The 22,153-nt window shown below is 25.1% G+C and overlaps 2 protein-coding genes across 2 annotated transcripts; both read left to right on the forward strand.

Moving 5' to 3' along the window:
• The first annotated feature begins 12,819 nt into the window (after window positions 1-12,819).
• LOC8261700 lies at window positions 12,820-15,653 on the forward strand. Its single transcript, XM_002533307.4, has one exon. The coding sequence runs from the start codon at window positions 13,418-13,420 to the stop codon at window positions 15,503-15,505; it is 2,088 nt and encodes a 695-aa protein (XP_002533353.2). The 5' UTR covers window positions 12,820-13,417; the 3' UTR covers window positions 15,506-15,653.
• A 2,389-nt stretch (window positions 15,654-18,042) lies between these two features.
• Window positions 18,043-18,904, forward strand: LOC8261699. Its single transcript, XM_002533306.4, has one exon. It carries the CDS (start codon window positions 18,314-18,316, stop codon window positions 18,650-18,652), a length of 339 nt encoding a protein of 112 aa, XP_002533352.1. The 5' UTR covers window positions 18,043-18,313; the 3' UTR covers window positions 18,653-18,904.
• Window positions 18,905-22,153: the final 3,249 nt, after the last annotated feature.

The following is a 22,153-nucleotide window of genomic DNA, read 5'->3' on the forward strand; positions in this document are numbered from 1 at the left end:
ATTATTTTATAACAAATTATTTATTAGTTAATATAATATTAAAATATAATTAATATGATAATTCTTAGAGTTAGAGTCGATGTTTAATTAGAAATGTAATTAAACAATAAATTAACATAAAAAATTTAAAATTACATATAAACTTGACTTATATATATCAAAAAATAATATACATATCAAAAAAAAAAATTTACGTGTCAAAGATTAAGTATATATATAAAAAAATTAGATTTCAAAATTTATATATATATTACTTTAAAAGCAGTTTTGACACATTATTGAGTTCAAAGTAGATATTATTTATATTATGTATGAATGTAATGTAACCCAAGAAAAAGAAGGAAATAGAATAAAAATAGCTAGATATAATTATGTTTAATTATCAAGATATTTCTAGGAAGAAATCGATTCTCCTTTTTCTCCATTCCTAAAAGACGAAATTGAGTATATGCTAACCTTTGAAAATTTTCAACTTATAAAAGAATTAAAATTAATTATTCATTTTATCTTTTATGATTTTAATAAAATTTTATAAATAGCCTTTTATATTATTTAGGTATTTTACTCATTGGATTTTTACATCAATAACAATTTTTCATATTAAATTTTCTTATTTGTCATGACTTTATATCAAAATTATATAACTATTTTTAATAAAGCAGAATTTGAGTTCTTCCAAAATTCAAAATTTTAAATTTTATCAGCACAAAATTATATTTATTTTTCCAATAATTTTCACGTACAAAAATTTTTAAGTTAAAGGCAAAAGGAAAAAAGATGTGTACCGGTACTATTCATACTATAACTACATAAAATCTTTTTCTCATTCATTTTATGCTAAGTTAAATTTAAGACTCGTTCTAATATATTATAGGTGTATGGTATCATATAAGCCTATAAATATTTGATATTATTTTAATTTTAATAATTTATTAATATAATTAAATACTAAATTAATTAAGGGGTAATTACCTATTTATCTCTTGTATTTATCCATATTAGACTAGTTACCCCTTGATATTTAAAAAATATATTTTTCATCTTTCTATTTTATAATTTTTTCGTTCAAATTTTCGTTAAATAACCATTAACTAAATTTGATTTTAAACTACTTGCCCTTTGATCTTTGGTGTAAAATACAAATTATAGTTTTATTTATTATACTAAAAACTCCCTTATCTAATTTTCATACAAAATCAATTTTAGTATTTCTATAAAAATAATTAATTAAAGTTCTTTAATTACTCTGATTTTTAGCATGATCAAATTCTAGTAAATTTAAATATCTTAAAAGTACTTATATTAATCTAATTATTGAAAATTCATATAATTTAACTTTTAATTGTTAAAATAAAATAGATAGTATTATTATTATTATTAATTTTGTTACAATAGAATTGTAACTTTGATAAGAAGTTTAACAATCAAATTATATTTTTTTATCAATTTAGATCCTTAATTATATTGACTTTCAAAACGCAAAGGAACTTTAGTACAATAAATAAAATATAAGAGGAAATTTGTATATTACATAAAATATTAAAGGGTAAATAATATAAAACCAAACTTAATTAATTATCTCTAACGAAAATTCTAATGGAAGGAGTTTTTAGTATAAAATCGCCAAATAGAAGGATGAAAAATATATTTTTTAAATGTCAGGAGGTAATTAGTATAATATAAAAAAATACAAGAGACAAATAGTAATTATCCAATTAATTAATTATATATATTACTTAATTATTATTAATTAAATAAATTATTTTTAATTATTTATTAATTTTTTTTATTTATGTTTAAAATTTAATTACTGTTGACAACTATAAGAATCAATCATAAGATTTTAACTCATATAAAATAATTAAAAATTATTTATAATTCATTAACAATCTATATTAGTAGAATAATAAAAATAAATAAATTATTTAAACTAATATTAATTAATAGTCTATAACTAAAAAGAATAGACTTATAATGGTAGAGGGCAACAATAGTACTTTACCAAAACCTCAAATTTAATATTTGTTTGTTATATAATATTTATTTGTTATATAAGTGCAATGAGATTTGCTAGAGTACCGCTATGGCACCCTAATATTAGAATTCTATATTTTAATTATAGACTAATCAATATTATCTTAAATAATTTATGTATCTTATATATTATTCTAATATCAATGAATTTACATATAATTTTTAATTATTTATATGAGTCAAAATTTTATAGTTAAATGTTATAGTTGTCAAATACCACTAATTAAATTCTAGAAATAGCTCAAAAAGTTGATAAATAAAATTAATATATTTAATTGATTAATAATTAAATAATATATATAATTGACTAATATAGTATTTAATTATATTAATAAATTATTAAAATTAAAATAATATTAATATTTATAGATTTGTATAGTACCATTAGAATGACTCTTAATGTAATATATTCTCTTTTTCTTTTTTTTTCTTAACTTCATTCTCTTTCGTTAGATATATTATTGTGAAAATTTTTCAGATAGACTCGGTCTACCACATCATTCATAAACACAATTAATTACATATTGACATGTGATATTATTTATTAGTTATTATATTTATATAGATTTATTTTTAATCATAATAATTACTAGTAATAAATAAACCAATCAATACAAATAAAATACTTAATAAATAATATTATATAATATTTTATTTATAAATAATATAATAAACCAAATTTATCTAAAAATTTCTATTTCCTTTCTTGTTATTGCCATGGAGAGGGTCGTGATTAAGCATATGAGTTGCATATAAAATTTTAATGTTTTAAATAATAAAATTATCCATAATAAAAGAATTAAAAAATATAAACAAAACAAATAAGAGAAAGCTTAAATTAAGAACATATTGAATTACTAATAACATGTTTTCTAGATATTAGAAAATTAAATCTTCTTATCACTATTTTACCTCTCTCCTCAATCTCATATTCTCATTTCTACCCCAAACATTACTAATAATCATATTCTTATTTCTACTCCAAACCTTACTAATAATCCTCTTATTCAACAGTTTCCTTTAGGAATAATTATATTTTTGGTGTCTAAATTTGTAAAAGATTAATAATAGAATAGTTGAACTTTTTAAATTAACAATTAAGTGTGATACCTTAAAAAAATAACAATATAATTTTTTTTAGCAGGTCATATATCATAAATACCGATATATATATATTTTTTGTTAAATGAGACGAAAAATAAGAGAAATGTGGTACATATGTGTTGTAATAATGATAAAATAATAATTTTATCTATCATATACAAATGTATTTTTATTAAGTTATTAGAGTTTTATAGCGCAATAAATATTAGAATTCATGAATTAAAAATTAATGATTAGAACTGCTAAATTGAGGATTAATAAAAGTTAGAGAAAGAGAATTATATAAGATAAAATTTATCTAAGGCTAAATCACTAATAAATACATTTTAGTTTTTGACGTGTTCAACAATTTTTACTCTTTTATTTATATCTATACTGGATCTGTACGAATTTCCTGATAATATCCATAAATGACTTGTTTTTGGTAAGAGATGGACATTACTATATGTAAATTCGGGTGCATGGTATACATCAGTACTCCAGTGCATTTCCCCTTCTGAATCGGAATAAATATGTTTTCGAACCTTCTCTTTAAAATTCAAAGTGTATGTTCCCGCCCGAATTTCAGAAATCACTTGTTCTGATTCTACATATTGATTGTTTTGAACTTGTAAAATTTTATGAAAAATCTGAAAAGTCACCTACTAAAAACATCACTTTATTATTTATTTTATAAGTTGTTGTACTCAATTATTAATTTTAAAAATTTAGCCACTTAATTGTTATTCATTGACAAATTCAGACACTAAAAATATGATTATTTCCTTCCTTCACTGGCATTCTCGATTGATTGCTTTTCATTTTAAAACCCTAATTCATTGTAGTTATTAACATTGCTTAGACTTAAACCATGAGTATTGATTCCACGGCATCGTTTTGGTGTTGATAAGTTTTGAGTTTCATATTCGGATGGTAAAGAAGGATTGAGGATGCAGGGGAAATGCAACATCACATGCTGGAAATGGGAAGGAAAAAGCCTACATTTTTCTCTTTTTGTTTTTTATTTCATGATCACCGTTAAGGGATCGCTTGGGTTAAAGAATTTCATATAAGAAATTTTATAAATTTTTATTAAATTTGTATATTTCAAAATTCCTTAATCTAAACGGTGCCTAAACTTATTGCTTGACAAGTAAAATAGAGTGATCTGAATTTTAAGAAATTTCTTATTTTTTTAAAAATTTTATTTTTTTAAGATTTTAATTTCCTATATAAGATATTTTAACATTTACTGTTTTAAAAAAATAATAACTCATTATAATAATTTTTTATTTCAAGAAAGTCGCTAATAAATTTATATTATTTTAAAATTATTCTTAATTTTTTTTAAAAAGTTTTATTGTTTGTATGTTTAGTCTCCAAGATAAGATTTTAAAATTCATAAATTTTAAATTAATGAGTTTTGACTAGTTTTCTCATACTTTAAAATTAACCCATTTAAGGGGTTGTTTTCTCATACTCACAAATATACCAAAATTACAGAGTTATTTTCTCTGATTGATAAATATACCCGTATTACAGGGTTGTTTTCTCTGATTGATAAATATCCCCGTTTTATAGGGTTGTTTTCTTATATTAAAAATATTTACCCCTTCTACAAGGTTGTTTTCTCATACTCGCAATTACACTATGTTTACGGGGTTGTTCTCTCAGATTCATAAATATACATGTTGTACAGGGTTATTTTCTTTTTACGGGGTTGTTCTCTCATACTCTAAAATTAACTCATTTAAGGGGTTGTTTTCCCATACTTACAAATATACCAAAATTATGGAGTTATTTTCTCCGATTGATAATTTTTTTTGTATTACGAGGTTGTTTTCTAATATTTTTAAATATACACCTCTTATGGGGTTGTTTTCTAATATTAAAAAATTTATCACTTCTACGAGGCTGTTTTTTTAGACTCGGAATTACACTACTTTTACGTGGTTGTTTTCTCATATTCATAAATATACACGTTTTATAGGGTTATTTTCTAATATTGATAAATATACCACTTTTACGCGGTCGTTTTCTCATATTAAATTATTAGCACTACTAAAGGATTGTTTTGTCAAATTCATAAATACACACGTTTTACGGAGTTATTTTCTTATATCGACAAATGTACGCCTTTTACGGGTTTGTTTTCTCATATTATAAAATTAACCCATTTAAGGGGTTGTTTTCTCGTACTCACAAATATACCAAAATTACAGGGGTATTTTCTCCGATTGATAAATATTTCGGTATTACGGGGTTGTTTTCTCATCTTAGCCCTTCTACGAGGTTGTTTTCTCATACTCGCAGTTACACTACTCTTACGAGGTTGTTTACTCACATTCATAAATATACACGTTTTATTTGGTTATTTTATAGTACTGATAAATATAACACTTTACCGGATTATTTTCTCCGGTTGATAAATATCGTCGTATTATGGGGTTGTTTCTCATATTAAAAAATTTATACAACTTTTACGAGGTTATTTTCTTTTATTAATAAATATACCACTTTTACGCGGTCGTTTTCTCATATTAAAGGACTCTTATTATTAGCGAAGTCAGCACTTAGGTATCATTACTTAGATTGAGAGATTTTTGAAATGTATGAGAGTATATTTGTGGATATAAGAAAATAACTCAGTAAAACATGTAAATTTATGAATTTGAGTAAATAACCCATAATAGTGGTAATAATATAATATAATAAAATGACCCCGTTAAAGTGGTATAATTATCAATATAAGAAAAAAACCTCATAAAACATGTAAATTTACGAATATGAGAAAACAACCCCGTAAAAGCAGTGTAGTTCCGAGTATGAGAAAACAGCCTCGTAGAAGGGGTAAATTTTTTAATATGAGAAAACAACCCTGTAATACGAGGATATATATCAATCGAAGAAAATAAACCCATAATACAGGGATATGTATCAATCGGAGAAAATAACTCCGTAATTTTGGTATATTTGTCAGTATGGTAGAATAACCCCTTAAATAGTTTAATTTTAGAGTTTGACAAAACAACCCCATAAAATACTCATACGACTTACTTTAACAATATATCACTTAAATAGGGTCTCAAATTCGAATTTCTCTTCATTTATGACTAAAAAAGTCTTTATAGGAATAAACAGATTTTCTTGGTTTTAGTTATGGAAATATAATGAATTCAGTTACCAAAAAGAAATTGGTAAAAGTATTTAAGAAAACCCATCAATTATTTAGAAAAACTAATTACACTCTTACTATTTATTTTATCTTAATTTCAATCTTAATATTTTAAAAGTAATTAAAAACTCAATCTGTTAAGGGAGTTAACGTTTTTATTAAGGGTTTGTTCTCCATGTGAAAATTTGATTTTTGAGAATTTAAAGTCTTGAAACTCAGAATTCTCAAATTTTATAATTTCTAAAAATTAAAAATTAATTGTTCTTGACAGCTAAATTTTTAAAATTTTACTTTTCATATTTAAAATTTTAATTATTTTTTATATTAAATATTGCAAAAAGATTCATATAAAAATAAAATAATTTACATATTTTAATATTATAAAACATGGTAATATGATCATAGCATTTAATTATTAAATTTTATCTTTTAAAAATATAAAATAATTTTTAAATAATTTACCATAAGACTGCAAATAATTTAAAGGTTTTTGTACGATTTGCGAGGAAAACAAAGAAGAGAAGAAGAAGAAGAAGATACAGTGCTTATATGAATGTCAGCTAAACTTATCAAATTTTTCATAAAATTAAGACTCACATTTCCATAAATTAACAGTAGTAAATGAAAATTGAAAACCTCGATTTATCTATGTTCGTCTTCGCTGCTCTTTACATAGTCTTTAGTTTTGAGGTTTCGAATTGGGGGAAGAAGCCTCTACTATTTATTAATTAATAAATTATGTTTTTAATTAAATATTATTTTTAATTTTAAAAATAAAAAATTAATTATATTTTAATATTATATTAATTAATAAATAGTTTTCTAATAAGATAATTATACTAATTTTATTTTAAGAAATAATATATTAATTATATTTTAGTATTATAATTAACTAATAAATTAGTTTTATAATTGATAATAATTCTAATTCTAAAGAATAATATCTAAACTAATATTTAATAATAAATTAGTTTTTATTATATAATAGATTTTTAATCTAAAACAATAATATTAATAGTATTAATTCATATAATACTGGAATTAATCTAAAATATTTTTATATTATTGTACTAATAAAATTTTAAAATTTTTAAAAATTAAAAAAAAATATTTAAAAGTAGTTAGTTTGTAATTGATATATTAAATTTTTTTATTAAATTGTATCTATCTACTTAGTCTTATAATAAAAATAATAATAACAACCGTGCAACATACAGATAAATGACTAGTTTTCTTAACCCGAGAGATATGACTTTAAAATATCTTGTACGTGACATGGGACAATTTATTTAGCCAAAAGAAATAGTTTATTTTTCAATTTCTATTTTGTTCAAAACTTGATATAGTATGACATTTTTTTATCCTAATTATAATTCGCTTTTATTATTTAAGTGGTGAGTTTTAATAATTTCATATGCCATGATATTTTATTTTTCTAATACTGGAAAAAGTTCTCAACTAATTATTTAGTTTCTAAATTTTTTAATTAAATAATTTTAATTTTACTTTGTAGTAAAATAATTAAATAAATTTATTGACGTTTCAATTTTTTAATCTTAGTTTTCTTAAAATTTTATGTACTTTAAATAAAAAATACTTAATAATACCAATAATTATAATATTAACTCAATTATTTTACCGTTGGTTCACACAATACAAATTTAATAAAAAAAATAAAATCAAAATAATTATTAAAATATAATACTAAAAAAAATTTAAAATCTAAAAGTTACCGACTAAATTGAATAAGAAATCCTTAGAATCTACAAACAATTAAGCTTTTTTACTTTTTTACTTTTTTACTTTTTTACGCAGAGGTCAAACTTGTCTTTCCTTTTTTAGAAAGAACATCGCGGGTCAATAGCTATAATTAAGAAAACTGATGCACAAAAATAGAGCGTCCTTTTCTAAAACAACATATCATAAACAAATACTGACACTAATAAATATAATATTATTTTGCTTTTTTTCTCTTTTTTTTTTTTCTTTCTAAATTTTAATTTATTTTCTTTTGCATTGGAGAGATAATAATGATTTAAACTCCTGACAGAAAATAATAATGATAACAATAATAATTGTCTTTTTTTGATAAGGATGCATTTGTTCACAGTATGTTGACTGAACCGTTAGCACTGTTGAAAGGACTGACTGGATTATATTAAAATCTTGAGTTTTTTTTTTTTTTATAAAATACTTAATAAAATCATAAAATTTTAATTAATATTATATGGATAAAACAAACTGAATTCAAAATTTCTCTGCTTTTTATACTTTAAAATGTGTTAAAATACCATTGCCATCATTAACATTATTTAACCACTTATTTCTTTTTAATCACCTTATCAATTTTAATTGATTTATTTAATTGGTCACTTTTGTTACTAATTAATGACATAACTTACTTTACTAATAATACTGTAAATAATAATAATAAATTTAGAATTTATTTTATATACTGTTAATATTATATACATTTTATGTAATTTTAACTCCTAATTATACGAGAAATTTTATTTTGAGTGTGTTTAGTTTAGAGATTTAGTACGGTTGGTAATTGTCTCTCATTTACAACTATATCAAACATGTTTTATAAAATTTAAAAATAAGCAATTGATAGCTGATTTAATCCCAATTATTTACTGATTCTATCAACTTTATTTTAAAATTTTTATCAATTAATAACTAATTTGATATTTTTATTTATTTAAATAATTACTCTTATTAAAAATTATCAATAATAATTTATCTAAATTTATTTTATATAAATAATATTTTATAATTCGTAATAAATATTATTATTTGTAAAATTATATTTAAAAATTAAATACTTATAATATTTATAGTTATGACGTTTAAATCAAAATTTTCCTAGTGGTATTTAAATTATAACCCTTATCTTTAGATTAAATTTCATAAATATTCTTAATAACAAACATAATTGAGTTTAAAAATTATAATATTTTAATTATTATAAGTTATTTTACTAATTTATATCATTAATATATTATTGTTGAAATAATATATCTATTATATATATAAATAAATTATATCTTCAACGGTCATATAATCCATTAATGCTAACAATTAATAAAATTTTATCAAACTATTAGCTATAAGCTATAAATTATCAGACACCAACTACTAATTATATTGATCAGCTGAATTAAACAAAACTCTTCTACATATAAGTGCCAACAGATATTAAAAAAAATAGCTATTACATAGATTAATCTTGTATACAAATTATTGTCATATTATTATATATTTTATTTTTATAATAATCAATTTTAAATCAAATAATTATTTTGATTTTTTTTTAAAAAAAAAATAGATCATACTATTTTGTTATTTAAGAGGATTACTATATTACTAGTATTAAAGCGGAATAAATACTCATGTTCTTTCGCTGCTGTCGGTGGTTTTCTTTTGCTATATACGGTAGTTAATTTCAGTTTTTTATTTTTATTTTTTTAGTATTTTTTATTATAATAAAATAATAAATTATATTTTATTTTATTTATATGAATTGATAAGAGTTTGTTGATTTTAATTTTAGCAATGAATTTTAAAGAATATATGATAAATAAAAAATATAAAGAAGATAATTTTATGACTGTTAAAGTTTTGATATTCATAAAATAAATTAAGACCTTTTAACAATGAAAAGTAATTTATTTGGTTGAAAATTCATAATTAAATATGATGAGTATTTTATTTTATTTTTTTAAATTTTTTTTGTCATGTGTTATGGGAGTTAGAATGAATTTGATTATGGTATTTAAAAGTTTGGACTCATTCAAAAACGAATCAAATAACAATAAATTCGATTGAATCAATATAGGCACCGAATGTAATGTGTTTTTTGCGGATGTTTCAAATGCAGCTAAGATGTTGTGTATAATTATTCCGTCAACACAATCAATAAAGTTTAAAGAATAAATTAATCTTTATAACAAAATTAATATATGTCTTTCATAACTTTATCTATTATAAGTTATATTTATTAACCATTCTTAATGAAAGATTTCTTTTATTTAACAGAAATAAAACAAAACAATGAACAACTGTTTTATGTAACCATTGATGTTCAGAACACATATTTATGATTTTATGTATAATTTATTTTTATTTATTAAAAAATATAATATTTTTTATGACACTGAAAATATATATTAGTATCAGCTTAATTTATCTATGTGAATATTTGATTATACTGAATATTATTTATTGCTAACTAAAGAAAGTATGTATAATATACATACTTTTTCACCAAAAAAAATAATAAATTCAAAGTTTCAAAGTTGAAAATAGAGAGAATTATTTTCTGGACATTTAAAAAATACAATATAAATATCCTACTATTCACTATGAAATGCTATCTTTGGTAATGATTAAGTCTTTTAGTGTAAAAAAAAAGTATTTTTAATAATTAAAGAAAAAAGGTTAGACCCCTTTGGAGCCTCTCTTTTTTCCATTAAAAGCCTTAAATACTCTTTTATTAGTTAAAAAGAATTTAGACCCCCTTTTGGGGCCCTTCTTTTATGTCTAAAATTTATTTCCTTAATTAATTGAAAAAAAAATAAAATAGATTGGCATTTCCTTAAGGGCTCAATAGTTATTATTTTTTATTTTAATTGAGAAATTTAGAGATTAAAAAGATCACTTTTCTTTTTTCTTTAGTAAATATAAATTTAGAATTCTAAATTTATTTTCTTTAATTAAATATAAGACTTAGTAGCGTATGCTTTGAATGGATAGTGTTTCTCTCTAAAATAAATAGTGCTTCTGATTTTATTGTTTTGTAAGCAATAATATATTCGAAAACTTATATAAAGAAGGATTTGTTGCAGAATAATTATAATAAGTTTCAAATTAGAAGAATTTTCTCTTTTCTGTTTTCTTGTGGTAGTGATTATCAATTTGTTATTTTTTATTTGTATAAAAAAATTGTAAAATCTGTAAAATATATTTACTTGCTATTATATAAAAAAAATTATTTTATATTTAGGTAATATTTTAAATATAAAAAGTAAACGTAGAATAAATGAAATAAAAATTTATTATTTTTATTTAAAAATAAATAATTTCTTATATAAAGAAAAAATAGAAACATATCAAGGGGATCCCTAACAATAGTTTCTATTTGTCTTTTTATTAAATTATAAATAATTAACTCTCTATTTTAACCTGTATTGAAATGTGTATGTATTCCAATAATATTTTTTATTTTTTTCCATAGTTAATTTTATAATTGATAAAATAAAAAGAAAAAAATGTATTTTATTATTTACCTCTTTAATTATGTTTCATCTTTTTTCTTTAAAAATTACATTATATTTTCTTATTATTTTGTTCTCACTCTATTCTATTAATAAAAAATTAATTAATAAACAAAATATAAAGTGTTATTGAAATAAAAATACATTTCAAGACAAGCTAAAATAAATAAATAAATATTTATAATTTAATATAGAAAGATACAGAGAGTACTCTCATAGATACTCTACGTTTGTTTCTCCTCCTTTATTAACTATTAATTCGATTTTATTATTCATTGCAAAAATCTGTGTTTTATATAATATCTTCTGTTAATTTTTTATGAATCAATAAATTCGACATGAAAATTATAACTTAGCAAATCCTACTTTGTTAATAAGTAACCCTATATGATATAAGGTCATCTCATTTGTGGTAAAAAAAAGAGTAAAATGAAAACAAAATAACAAAGAAATAAACCAACCGTGGAATGCATTTCTACATTTTAAGTAAATATTATATTCATTAAAAAAATATTAAAGAATTTTTATATAAGCTAAATTATTTATTATAAAGAGTCATTTAATAAAATGAGGTTTCAACATACTTTTTATTTTATGTAAAATAAAAATAAAAAGTGAATTTGACTCTTTATATTTAGAGAACTAAATTTTATTTTTTATCGTTCTTGTAATTAATATACTACAAATTACTATACATTTTATTAATTGATATCTATTACTTTCTTCTTTATTTTTTTAAAAATAAATTTTTTTCCCTCTCTAAAGGAAAAACTAAAATATTAATACTCGTTGGATAAAATAATAAAAAAAGAAAGACCATTAAACTCTTACTCTTTATTTTATTTATATTTAAATACTTTTTATTAAAATAATACTTTTTAAAATATAAAATTACGTAATAAAGTATTCACTTGTATTATTGTAAAAAATAAATTATGTAATATTTAAAAATAAGTAAAAACGACCTTTTCAATCTATAATCTTTTTCCACATGAAATAAAGTTTAGATTTAAGTCAATAATAGATAATTGGTTGTTTTTTCTATGAAAATCTTAAACAATTTCGAATTTAAGGCTTCTCGTCTATATTTAACCGTATTAAACAAAACTTATCACATTCATAATAAAAAAAAAATATAAAAAAAAAATATATTCTAAATCTTTGTTATGTAAGATACCCTATTCAACTTCTAATTTTTCTTTTCAAAAAGTAAACTCTTTTAGAAATAAAAAAATACAAGGTTTTTAAATTTTTAATTCATCCATGAATCACATTCAAGAATTTAATATGCATCTCCATTTAGTGGATCAAATGAGGCGCACAATCAAAAGAAAGAAACTTTATGAGCTAGCACATAAATTATGGACTTTATTTGATTCTTTTCTTGTTAACCATTGAGTGAAAATAATTACTATTAATATTATCAAAAAGGATAATCATACTATTTGGATTTAGTCTTTGAACCATGATGCACATGTATTTATTAAATAAAAAAAGGAAAAAAGAAAAGAAAAAAGCTTTGGGTATGATGAAGAAGAAAATAAAATATTGAAGAAAAGAATCAAAAAGGTATGAAGAGAAGTGGGCAAGATTTGAAAATTCATGGGCCAGCCTGAACACATAAAACAAGAGTTAACGTCTATAATGGCATCAATGGCAATTTGAGAAATAAAATAACAAGAAAGAGGGGAAACTTACAAAAAGGTGGAATAGAATAGAATTAAAAAAAGCAAGAGGAACTCTTCTCTCTCAGACCCACCACTTCAATTTTCAAATCAAAGAAAAAAGATAAAAATCATTTCTTTCAAAAAAAAAAAATTAATTCAAATAATTCTCTTCCACCCACATGAATCAATCATCATCCTCATCAAAAACCCATTACCAGAAATCCTTAACTGCTGCATGGCAAGATTCCATAATGCAAGACAAGAAAAAGAAGCAGGAACGGAGGAGGAGGTCAAGAAACCCGTTTCAAGATCTCAATAACCGTGGCTTTCTTAACACCTGCAACAACAACAATAGCAGTGATAGTATTAGTAATGCTTCTTCCGTGTCCTCCATTGAAGCTCCTAAGGGTTGCCTCAGGTTCTTTCTTTCTCACACTTCTTCTGCAAAACCTCCTTTTAGTAGTAGCAGCAGCAGCAGTAATAATAATAATAAAATACCCACTAGAGAAAAACTCATTTCCACTCCTAAGTCAGCACCTAACATGAGACCTGCAAAGGAGAACTCTTTAAAAAGATCCATTTTTCATAAACCCATTTCACAAAAGTCTGAGAACGTTAAGAGAAATCCTCCTAAATCTGGGAGAAAGAATGATTCCAGTTTGAGTAATGTTCCAAGTTTGAAACTTTCTTCAGTTTTGAACAGTAGTGGCAGTTCTGAAAATAAAGTGAACTCTGGTTGTAGAGAAGTGAAAGTAAAACAGTTGGTAGTTGATAAAGTTAGTGACTCTGATGCATTAAATTTTACTCCTTTGAGTAAGGTGGTAACTGGGTCTGGTTTGAATCTTGCTGTTGATAGTAAGGTTATGATTGATGATGATGACGAGAAATTAAAAAGTATTAGTAATACTAACACAAATTCAACAAGCAGCAATACTAAGACTCCTCCAGTTCAGGCCTCAGTATCTCCAGAAATACAGTGTGGGTCATCCATGGTGTCATCAACAACAGCAAAAACAATAACACCTGTGTGTTATGGTGCTGGTTATGTTGTTTCAGGGGTTATTGACAAGAGGAAGTGTAGGCCTAGAGGGATACTCACTGTAGGAGAAGCTAAGCCTCTTGATTGTTTTGATAGTGATGATGAGTCTGAAAAGGAGAATACTCCAGATCCTGTCAACAATTCTAGAGTTCCCATGTTGCCTTTGCCTACTGAGGCTTCAATGCGCTGGCTTTTATCACCCTGCAACGAAGAGGATGAGGATCACAAAGAAAATTCTGAAGAAGTTACATGTCGTTTCCAGACATTGGAGGAGAGTGCCATCCACAATTTTCCTGCTTCTCCTTTGTCCGGCAATGATGCTTTTTCACCAGATGTATTCAATAACAGCACTGACAGAAGTACTTCTACTGCTAATGCTAGGAGGAAGACAAGGATTTCTCCTTTGCTTTCTCCAATTGGAGGATTTATGGGGCCTCCATTGTACGATAATACAGCTAGAGCTGTTTTATGTTCAGGAAAAGAGAGGAAGAACTGCTTTGATCTTTATCAGGAGAAATCCCCAGTCTCCATAGATTCTTTGGGTAGTGGAAATATAATTCAAACCCCCCAATCTGACACTAGCATGGACAAACGAGTTGGTATATCCTGGTTAAATGCAGATGATGGTAGAGAGAATGATAACATTGATTGCGAGCTCAATTCTATGTCTGAGCATCTTCAGATGGCTTGTTTATCTCCCAGGAGCCATGTGTCAATGTGGGATCCAACCAGTTCAAGTTTTCAGTTCGATTGTTTGACAACCCCTTCCAATTCTACTGATCTTTCCCATTTTCAGAAAATTTTAGATGATCGAGCGTCTTGGTATTCTAATTCCACAATGGGAAATATGTCAGAGTCTCAAATGAGAATATCATGGAGGGAAGGATTGGTTAGTCGGATCTTTGAGATGGATGAATTTGATTCTTGCAGATGCTTATCAGATGAAGAAGATGATGCCAATGCTGATGGCTGCAAAGATGACTGCTTAAAATTTCAGTGTTGTCCCGATCTCGATGTTCATGCGGTGAATGAGCAACTTTCAACTAATGGGTCTGGATGTACCATATTTGTAGACAGTGGACATGGAGTTGATGGAAAAGCCAAGGAGGAAATTCCACCCCAGGTACCAAGTTGTGCAGAGTCTATAAGCACTGATGGGGGTAGTTTGGTTCGATCGGAGGATTCAGATTGGACAATATGCTACAAAAATCAATTGTTTCAATTATAATGATTAACGTCTTCTTTATTCCTTTTAGCTCAAGTAGAATAAGGCTAGTTAACATCAGGTAGAAAACGGTTCTTAAGGACCACCATTGTACTGTATTTGTTCCTAATCTGTATCTGAGTTGTGTTCTGATTTTCTTATTTTAGGATGATGCCCTTTGTTGTGTTATCTTGAATACATTTAAAATAATTTCCCTCTGCTTCTTTACTGAGGAAACCATAAAAGCTTGTGGCGTTTATTCATGTATATGATTACAGAAGATGAAAAACAGAGAGGGAGGCCATCTTAGATAGAATGTTCGTAAACCCCTTGTCTGACATGGATTTTAAAGATGACTTTTGGGGGTTGAAAGTGCCAATGATAACAGAGGGAGAACAGGGGTGGTGAAATAAGATAAACAGCTGTTTGTTCAACAAGAAAAGATTGCCATCAGTAGTTAGTCATACAGACCAGTAAGTAAACCTTGCATTAATAAATCATTAATTAAAACATGAGAAAATAAATACAAGATCTGAATATATTACATGTAGATGTGCTGGTTAGACAGATCATAAATGGTGGAGAGTTTGTTAAGGTCAAGAACTATGCTAAATATAGAAAGAACTACAGCTAAATATAGGATTAAAGTAAATTAACTTCCGGTTCAAGTTCGAAAAAGTCATATGCTTTGAATTAATGCATCACGTACTTCAGAATTGTTGTTGATTTCAGAGCATAGATCAGGGAGGAGTTGCAGCTTTGTTTCTGTAAGAACACAAAGGTTTTGCTGATCAAAGAAGACATAAGTATAGAAGAGAGAAGAAAGAAGGCTCTTTCTTGGAAAAACAACAGTATTATAAAGAGAAAGAGCCTTTTGCAGCATTTACAGAGGAAGGGCAACAAGAGGAGCACCTTTTTGCAATTTCATCATAAGAGCTTGAACAGGTATGAGACTGGAAACTAATTAATCAGACTTCTTTCATTCTGATCTTTGTTTGCCATAGCTAACATACAATAAACTTATCCTTATGTTATTTACTTGAGAACCTCATTTTCTTTAAAGATAATGTTCTTGAATGTGCTTTTCTTTCTTTCCTTTTCTATTTCTTGAACACATTTTTGACAGTTACATATAGTTTCTAAAACTTATCTGATTTTTCTGTGTTTCTAAAATTAAATTAAAACATATCTATATTGCATATTACAGAGGGTAAAAGGGTAGAGGTGGCCTAAATATATACTTGAGGTTTAAAACACCATGGTAAACAAAAACAAAAAGCAAGAACTTAGATGCTAGCTATGATGACTTTCCCACTATATATTATATATATATAAAATCTTATAGAGGTGATCTTACAGGAAAAATACCCACATCAGAATTCAGAAATATGTATTGTTACTTGTCAACTCAACCCAACTTCACAAAGCTTATCTAAATTAGTTGCCGTGTTATGATGCACTTAGAAATCTCAAGAAAATTGTATCCAATTTGGTTTCTGGGTTCTGTCAATGTTCAATAATATGAAGAAATCTTCTAACTGAGAGGATTAGGTGAGCAAGAAAGCATAGAATATTGTATGTATGCCGGCTATCGTCAGCTATAAACTACAAGAATAAGGAATTAATGCATTATTTAAGAATCTAAGATGGCTATGTTTTATTAAGATAATGGACATGGCTATGTTTTATTAAGATAATGGACAGAAACAGTTATGCTTTTACTGTATCGTTGATGGTCAAGAAAGGAACAACATTGTCAGGATTAAACTACCATAACTAGACCTACCATGGTTCTGGTTTCTCAAACATAGTTGGCTCCAATATTTTACAGTTCTGAATCTAGTTTCGTTTGGTTTTCGTTCCAGTTTGGAGAAACATAAAAAAGACAATTAATGGCTCTAAACTATACTTAAATCGACTACTTTCGATTCAGATTTTGGGCGAAACCGAAACTTTAACAGGTTCATGGAGTTCAAGTGAATAATAAGTTGAGAATTAAATAGCAAAAGGGTGGAGGGGGTAAGTATGTGTTTGTAGACATGGCATATACATGTAAGCAAGAGAAGGATATGCTTTGACTGAGTAAGCAATGGAAGGATATGCTTCTCTATTCCTTAACAAAATAAAAAGAAAAGAACGTTCAAGAAGAAACCTCAGTTTAATATAAAATACTTAATTTATTCCATAACTTTCTTATCTTTTGTGTGTTCATAAATTGTAATAAAATCTTCCCACAGTATTCTTTCTGGTTCTGATAATGCAGCCATCACTTGTTTATTCATATATTATATCGTATTTGTTCTAAGATAGTTTTTTTTAAAAAAAAATTTAAATCCGACGTCTATTTGTAAAGCGGTTTCATCTTATCATTAGATTAAAATAACATTAAATTTTTTAAGTTCGCTAAAAATTAAATCCGGACGACCATTTTTTAAAATCTTAACTTGAAGTGTAATAATTCATTTCATATACTAAATAAAACTGATTTAATACATAATTGGCTTATGCAATTCTTCTTTTCTCAATCATAAAAACAATTTCCTCATTGAATGATAAGAGTAATTGATTAAATGATCTCTGTTAAAGTCAAAAAATAATCAAAATTGACGTGTATGACTTTTACTAACCCAAATACAAGAAAGTGGTTTGTGGACAGTATATATCACTATCACATTTCACAAACCACACCAAACCCAATACACTTGCCAAAGAAAAAACATAAAGAAATCTCTCAAACACTACAAAACTAATTCACATATTCAATTCCTTCATTTCTTTTTCTTTGCACCAGAAGACCAACTCGAAAGATCAAGAAGCTAGAAGGGTTCATCAATGGAGGGTCTCCTTCCTCTTGTCTATAAAGCAATAAAGAGGAACAGAACTCGGCGGCAATACGAGTGTCTTTCTTCAGGGGCTGCTTTTGCTTATAACCCTGCGGACTTTTACATCAGTGATGCAGAAACAACATATACGAAACCATCTTCAATTATTATGGAGAAGAATAATGCAGGGACAGGGAGATCAAAACTCCACAGGAGATCATATAGTTCTGTTGAGGATTTATCGGTTACCGGAAGTAGTCGGAGAAGAACAGCCGGTGCTTCTCCTCCACGAAAACAGCTTGTAAGATTCAGGAGTCAAAGAATGTTTTCTTGTGTTACAGGCTGCTAAAAAAATTAATGTTTGTAAAACCCTTTTTCTTTCTTTCGTTCTTTTTGGGCTCTCTTAATTATGTTGTTCTTGTTTCTTGATTTTCATCTCTGTTAAGTTGTGTATAATTTGAGGTCAAATTGGTAGCTGGGTTTTTAGGCTCTTTAAGGATTTACCAAAAATAATAATAATTATGAACTCAAGCACAAGTTTAACATACCTTGCTTTCTTGATGTTCAATCTCAAACATGCAAATCAAAAGAATGTTCCATAGGTGTAAATCTCACTAAATCATAATTAATTGTTTTCTCTTCATTCTTTGTCTTTTTCTTATTGCTTGTCAATTATTAAATTAATTATGATTATGATGATTATTTTATTAGAGCTTTTTTTTTTTTTTAAAATTTGGAGAGATTTAAATTCGGACATCATATTATTATTATTATTATTATTATTTTGAGGTTGAGGAAATTTGAATTCAGACATTAAATGATTATTATTATTACAGGTGTTTATATGCAATTAAGTACCCTAGCTAACGAACTCTTCTTTTGTTCTTCAAAAGAAGACAAGAAAATAATTCTGTTATATTTTTTGTGTGGTTGGTAGCCTAATAAGTACCAATCTCCAGCAATGGATGAGATGGTATAATTGAGAAACTGAGGTTCTTTCAATAGGTCAAAAGTCTTTAAAGTGGATGACTAATAATGTTTGGAATTTTGATTTTTTTTTTTTATTTAAATAGATATAGTTAGATAGATATAATTACCATATTAGTCGCGAAATTAGATGAAATGAAGAGTTTTTTTTTTTTTTTTTTTAAGTGAAGTAAGAAATAAATTACTACATTTTGGAGAAATAAGGTTCGAATTTAAAACCTCAATCTCCGATACTAAATACCTAATCGCGAGATTAAAGTCTAGTGATCGGAATTTTGATTGTTTAACTTGCATTGTTGGGATTGGACAAGCACATCAAAACTGGCTAGTGAATTAGCTTTTTTTTATTTTATTTTTTTTAGAAAAAGAAGACTTAAAGATAGAGACTAACTTAAATAGGACAGAAATGCAAAGAGAACCAAGTAAAGATTGTTGTAATGGTAGGGTATCATGAAATGATATAAAATATGAAGTAGGTCTATGCAAATACATGGATTCACACACTCTTTTTGAAACTTGGGCAGCTCAATGCCAACCCATTTATAAAACGAAGTCTTTTCCGCGTAGAAATTTGCATTACAATAATGTTAATGTCCACTTGTTTCTAAAACTAAATTAGTCTTTTTAATCCAAACGTGTTTCCAATATTAGCTTCCTCGTCTAATTTTTAAGCAATCATATTCATTTAAAAATATTTATAAAATTAATTTATAATTTAACATAATCATTTGTGCATGCGATTTCTACTGAGTTGTGATTTAGATTAGTGGAAATTACTTTTTTATAAACGAAAAATCTATTATATATATATATATATATATATATATATATATATATATATATATTAGTGATTAATATGTAGTTATATATATGTTATGTATTCTTCTTTATAAATTAAATATTCAATTTTTCTCTCGAAAAGCCTCGTAAATTTTAAGAATGTAGTTCCAACTTAATTTTACATTTTCTATAATTAGTCCAAAACCATGATTAGAGTTGTTAGCTAAATCTCTCTCTTAGTCTTGATTTTTGAAGGAGTTATGTATAGCATGTCTCATTTGACCTAATTTGATTTAAGATTAATAAGGCTGCTAATTTTTGACATGATGTAATTAGAAATTCAAAGCATCTTTTTTTAGAAAAAATATAGATATTTCATTAATGAGAATTAATAAGTACATTTTGATATAAAAGATAAAAATAAACGTCAAACATCATGAGATACAAGTAAAAAAATCTATTCATAACAATCATCAATCGTGTTGTCGGAGCAATAAATTACAATTCTGCGGGAAGAACGCTCTACTTGGTGGCACTAAGTCACAAATCGACTTTATAGATGTCTTTTGACGAGTGCGATAGTTTAAAGGTCGATTTTAATTTTTTTTCTTTTCACTATTCCCATAGAGGGAGAATTCAACACCCCTCTAATGGATACCATAAAACTCCTGTAGAAAGAAAATTCAAAACCCTCATAATAGAGGACCATAAAATTTCCTAAAAAGTACTAATATTTATTTATTAAAATTAATTAATAACAAAAAAAGGGACCACCGCCGATCTAAAAATGACCGGCGGTGGGCCAAAAAATGAAATTTTGATAAAAAAAAGGCTAGAATTTTAAAATTAAAAGAAAATTTAGAGCATGTTAATATAACACATAAATTAATCTTTTTTCTTAAAAAGAATATTAATAATGTGACATGCTATGACTATTCTAAGGGAATTGGTTCTGTAAATTAATGTCAGTTTTAGTTTATCATTTTTTAACGAAAGTTTTTGTAATTAATTAAATACTTTTAAAGAATTCTTGTAATTCTCTTCTCTAAAATTGGAGTCTCTTTTTCTTGGTTAAATCCAGCAAATGGTTAAGAGTTGTTGGGCTTTGACTCAGAAAGAGAAAAGATTTGGTTGTTTGATGAAGGATGACACTTTAAAGAGAAGGTCGAAGAAGCTAAACAACTTTCTCCAAGTGTCCGGTCCACTTGATATACCAACTAATGTGTTGTCGAATCTATATATATGCTTCAATTTATTTTAATATATATGTTTAATTTTTAATTTATAAGTTTTTTATTTGGACATGTGTATTATTTTTGACACATAATTCAAATTTATAAATAATTTTATAAATTTTCTATTAATTTATTAATTAGTAAATTATATTTCTAATTAAATCCTTAATTCGGATTCTGAGTCTTGAGGTGGCATCCAGTGATTCTAGCCACCGTAAACTCATCCCATGAGACTTTTATATATATTAAGTTTTAACTATATATTTGAGTATGTTAATTATATAATTAGTTGAATTCTTTTAAAGACATTTTTTTGTAAGTGAATTATTTCTAAAGAACTTATAAAGTTTTAATTGCAAAATTTACGAATTTTTATGAATTATTTTCGCAGAATTTACTTAAAAAATATTTTTAATAATATTTATAAATTTATTAATTTCTACATACCATTAGTTCTCTACCATTCGATGATTAAAAATGAAACTAATCATTATGTTTTGACTAGTTTTTTCTTTTTTCTACATATGCAAGCATTGTTTTACACAATATTGTTTATAACTCCATACATAAATAATAGATTTTATTTCATTATTATGTTAAATTCAAATATACTTAAATTTCTATTGCAACATAAACACTATTTATTTTATCAAGAACAATAAAGCTTTTTAAAAAAGAAATGATCATAGTATGATTTATCTCTAAACAAATCACTAATTCATGTCATACTTGTTATATTTTTATGCATAAATATCTAAACCTATTCCTTACTAATAAAAACAATTACCAAATAATCTTCTTAATAAAACCTAGAAGTTTTATGATGGAGTTGTTTGCTAAACAACATC

The sequence above is a fragment of the Ricinus communis genome, chromosome 1 (genome assembly GCF_019578655.1).
Source record: "Ricinus communis isolate WT05 ecotype wild-type chromosome 1, ASM1957865v1, whole genome shotgun sequence".
Lineage (NCBI taxonomy): Eukaryota > Viridiplantae > Streptophyta > Magnoliopsida > Malpighiales > Euphorbiaceae > Ricinus > Ricinus communis.

Coding starts and splice junctions, on each gene's coding strand:
- LOC8261700 (XM_002533307.4), top strand. CDS start 13,418: ATGAATCAATCATCATCCTCATCAAAAACCCATTACCAGAAATCCTTA.
- LOC8261699 (XM_002533306.4), top strand. CDS start 18,314: ATGGAGGGTCTCCTTCCTCTTGTCTATAAAGCAATAAAGAGGAACAGA.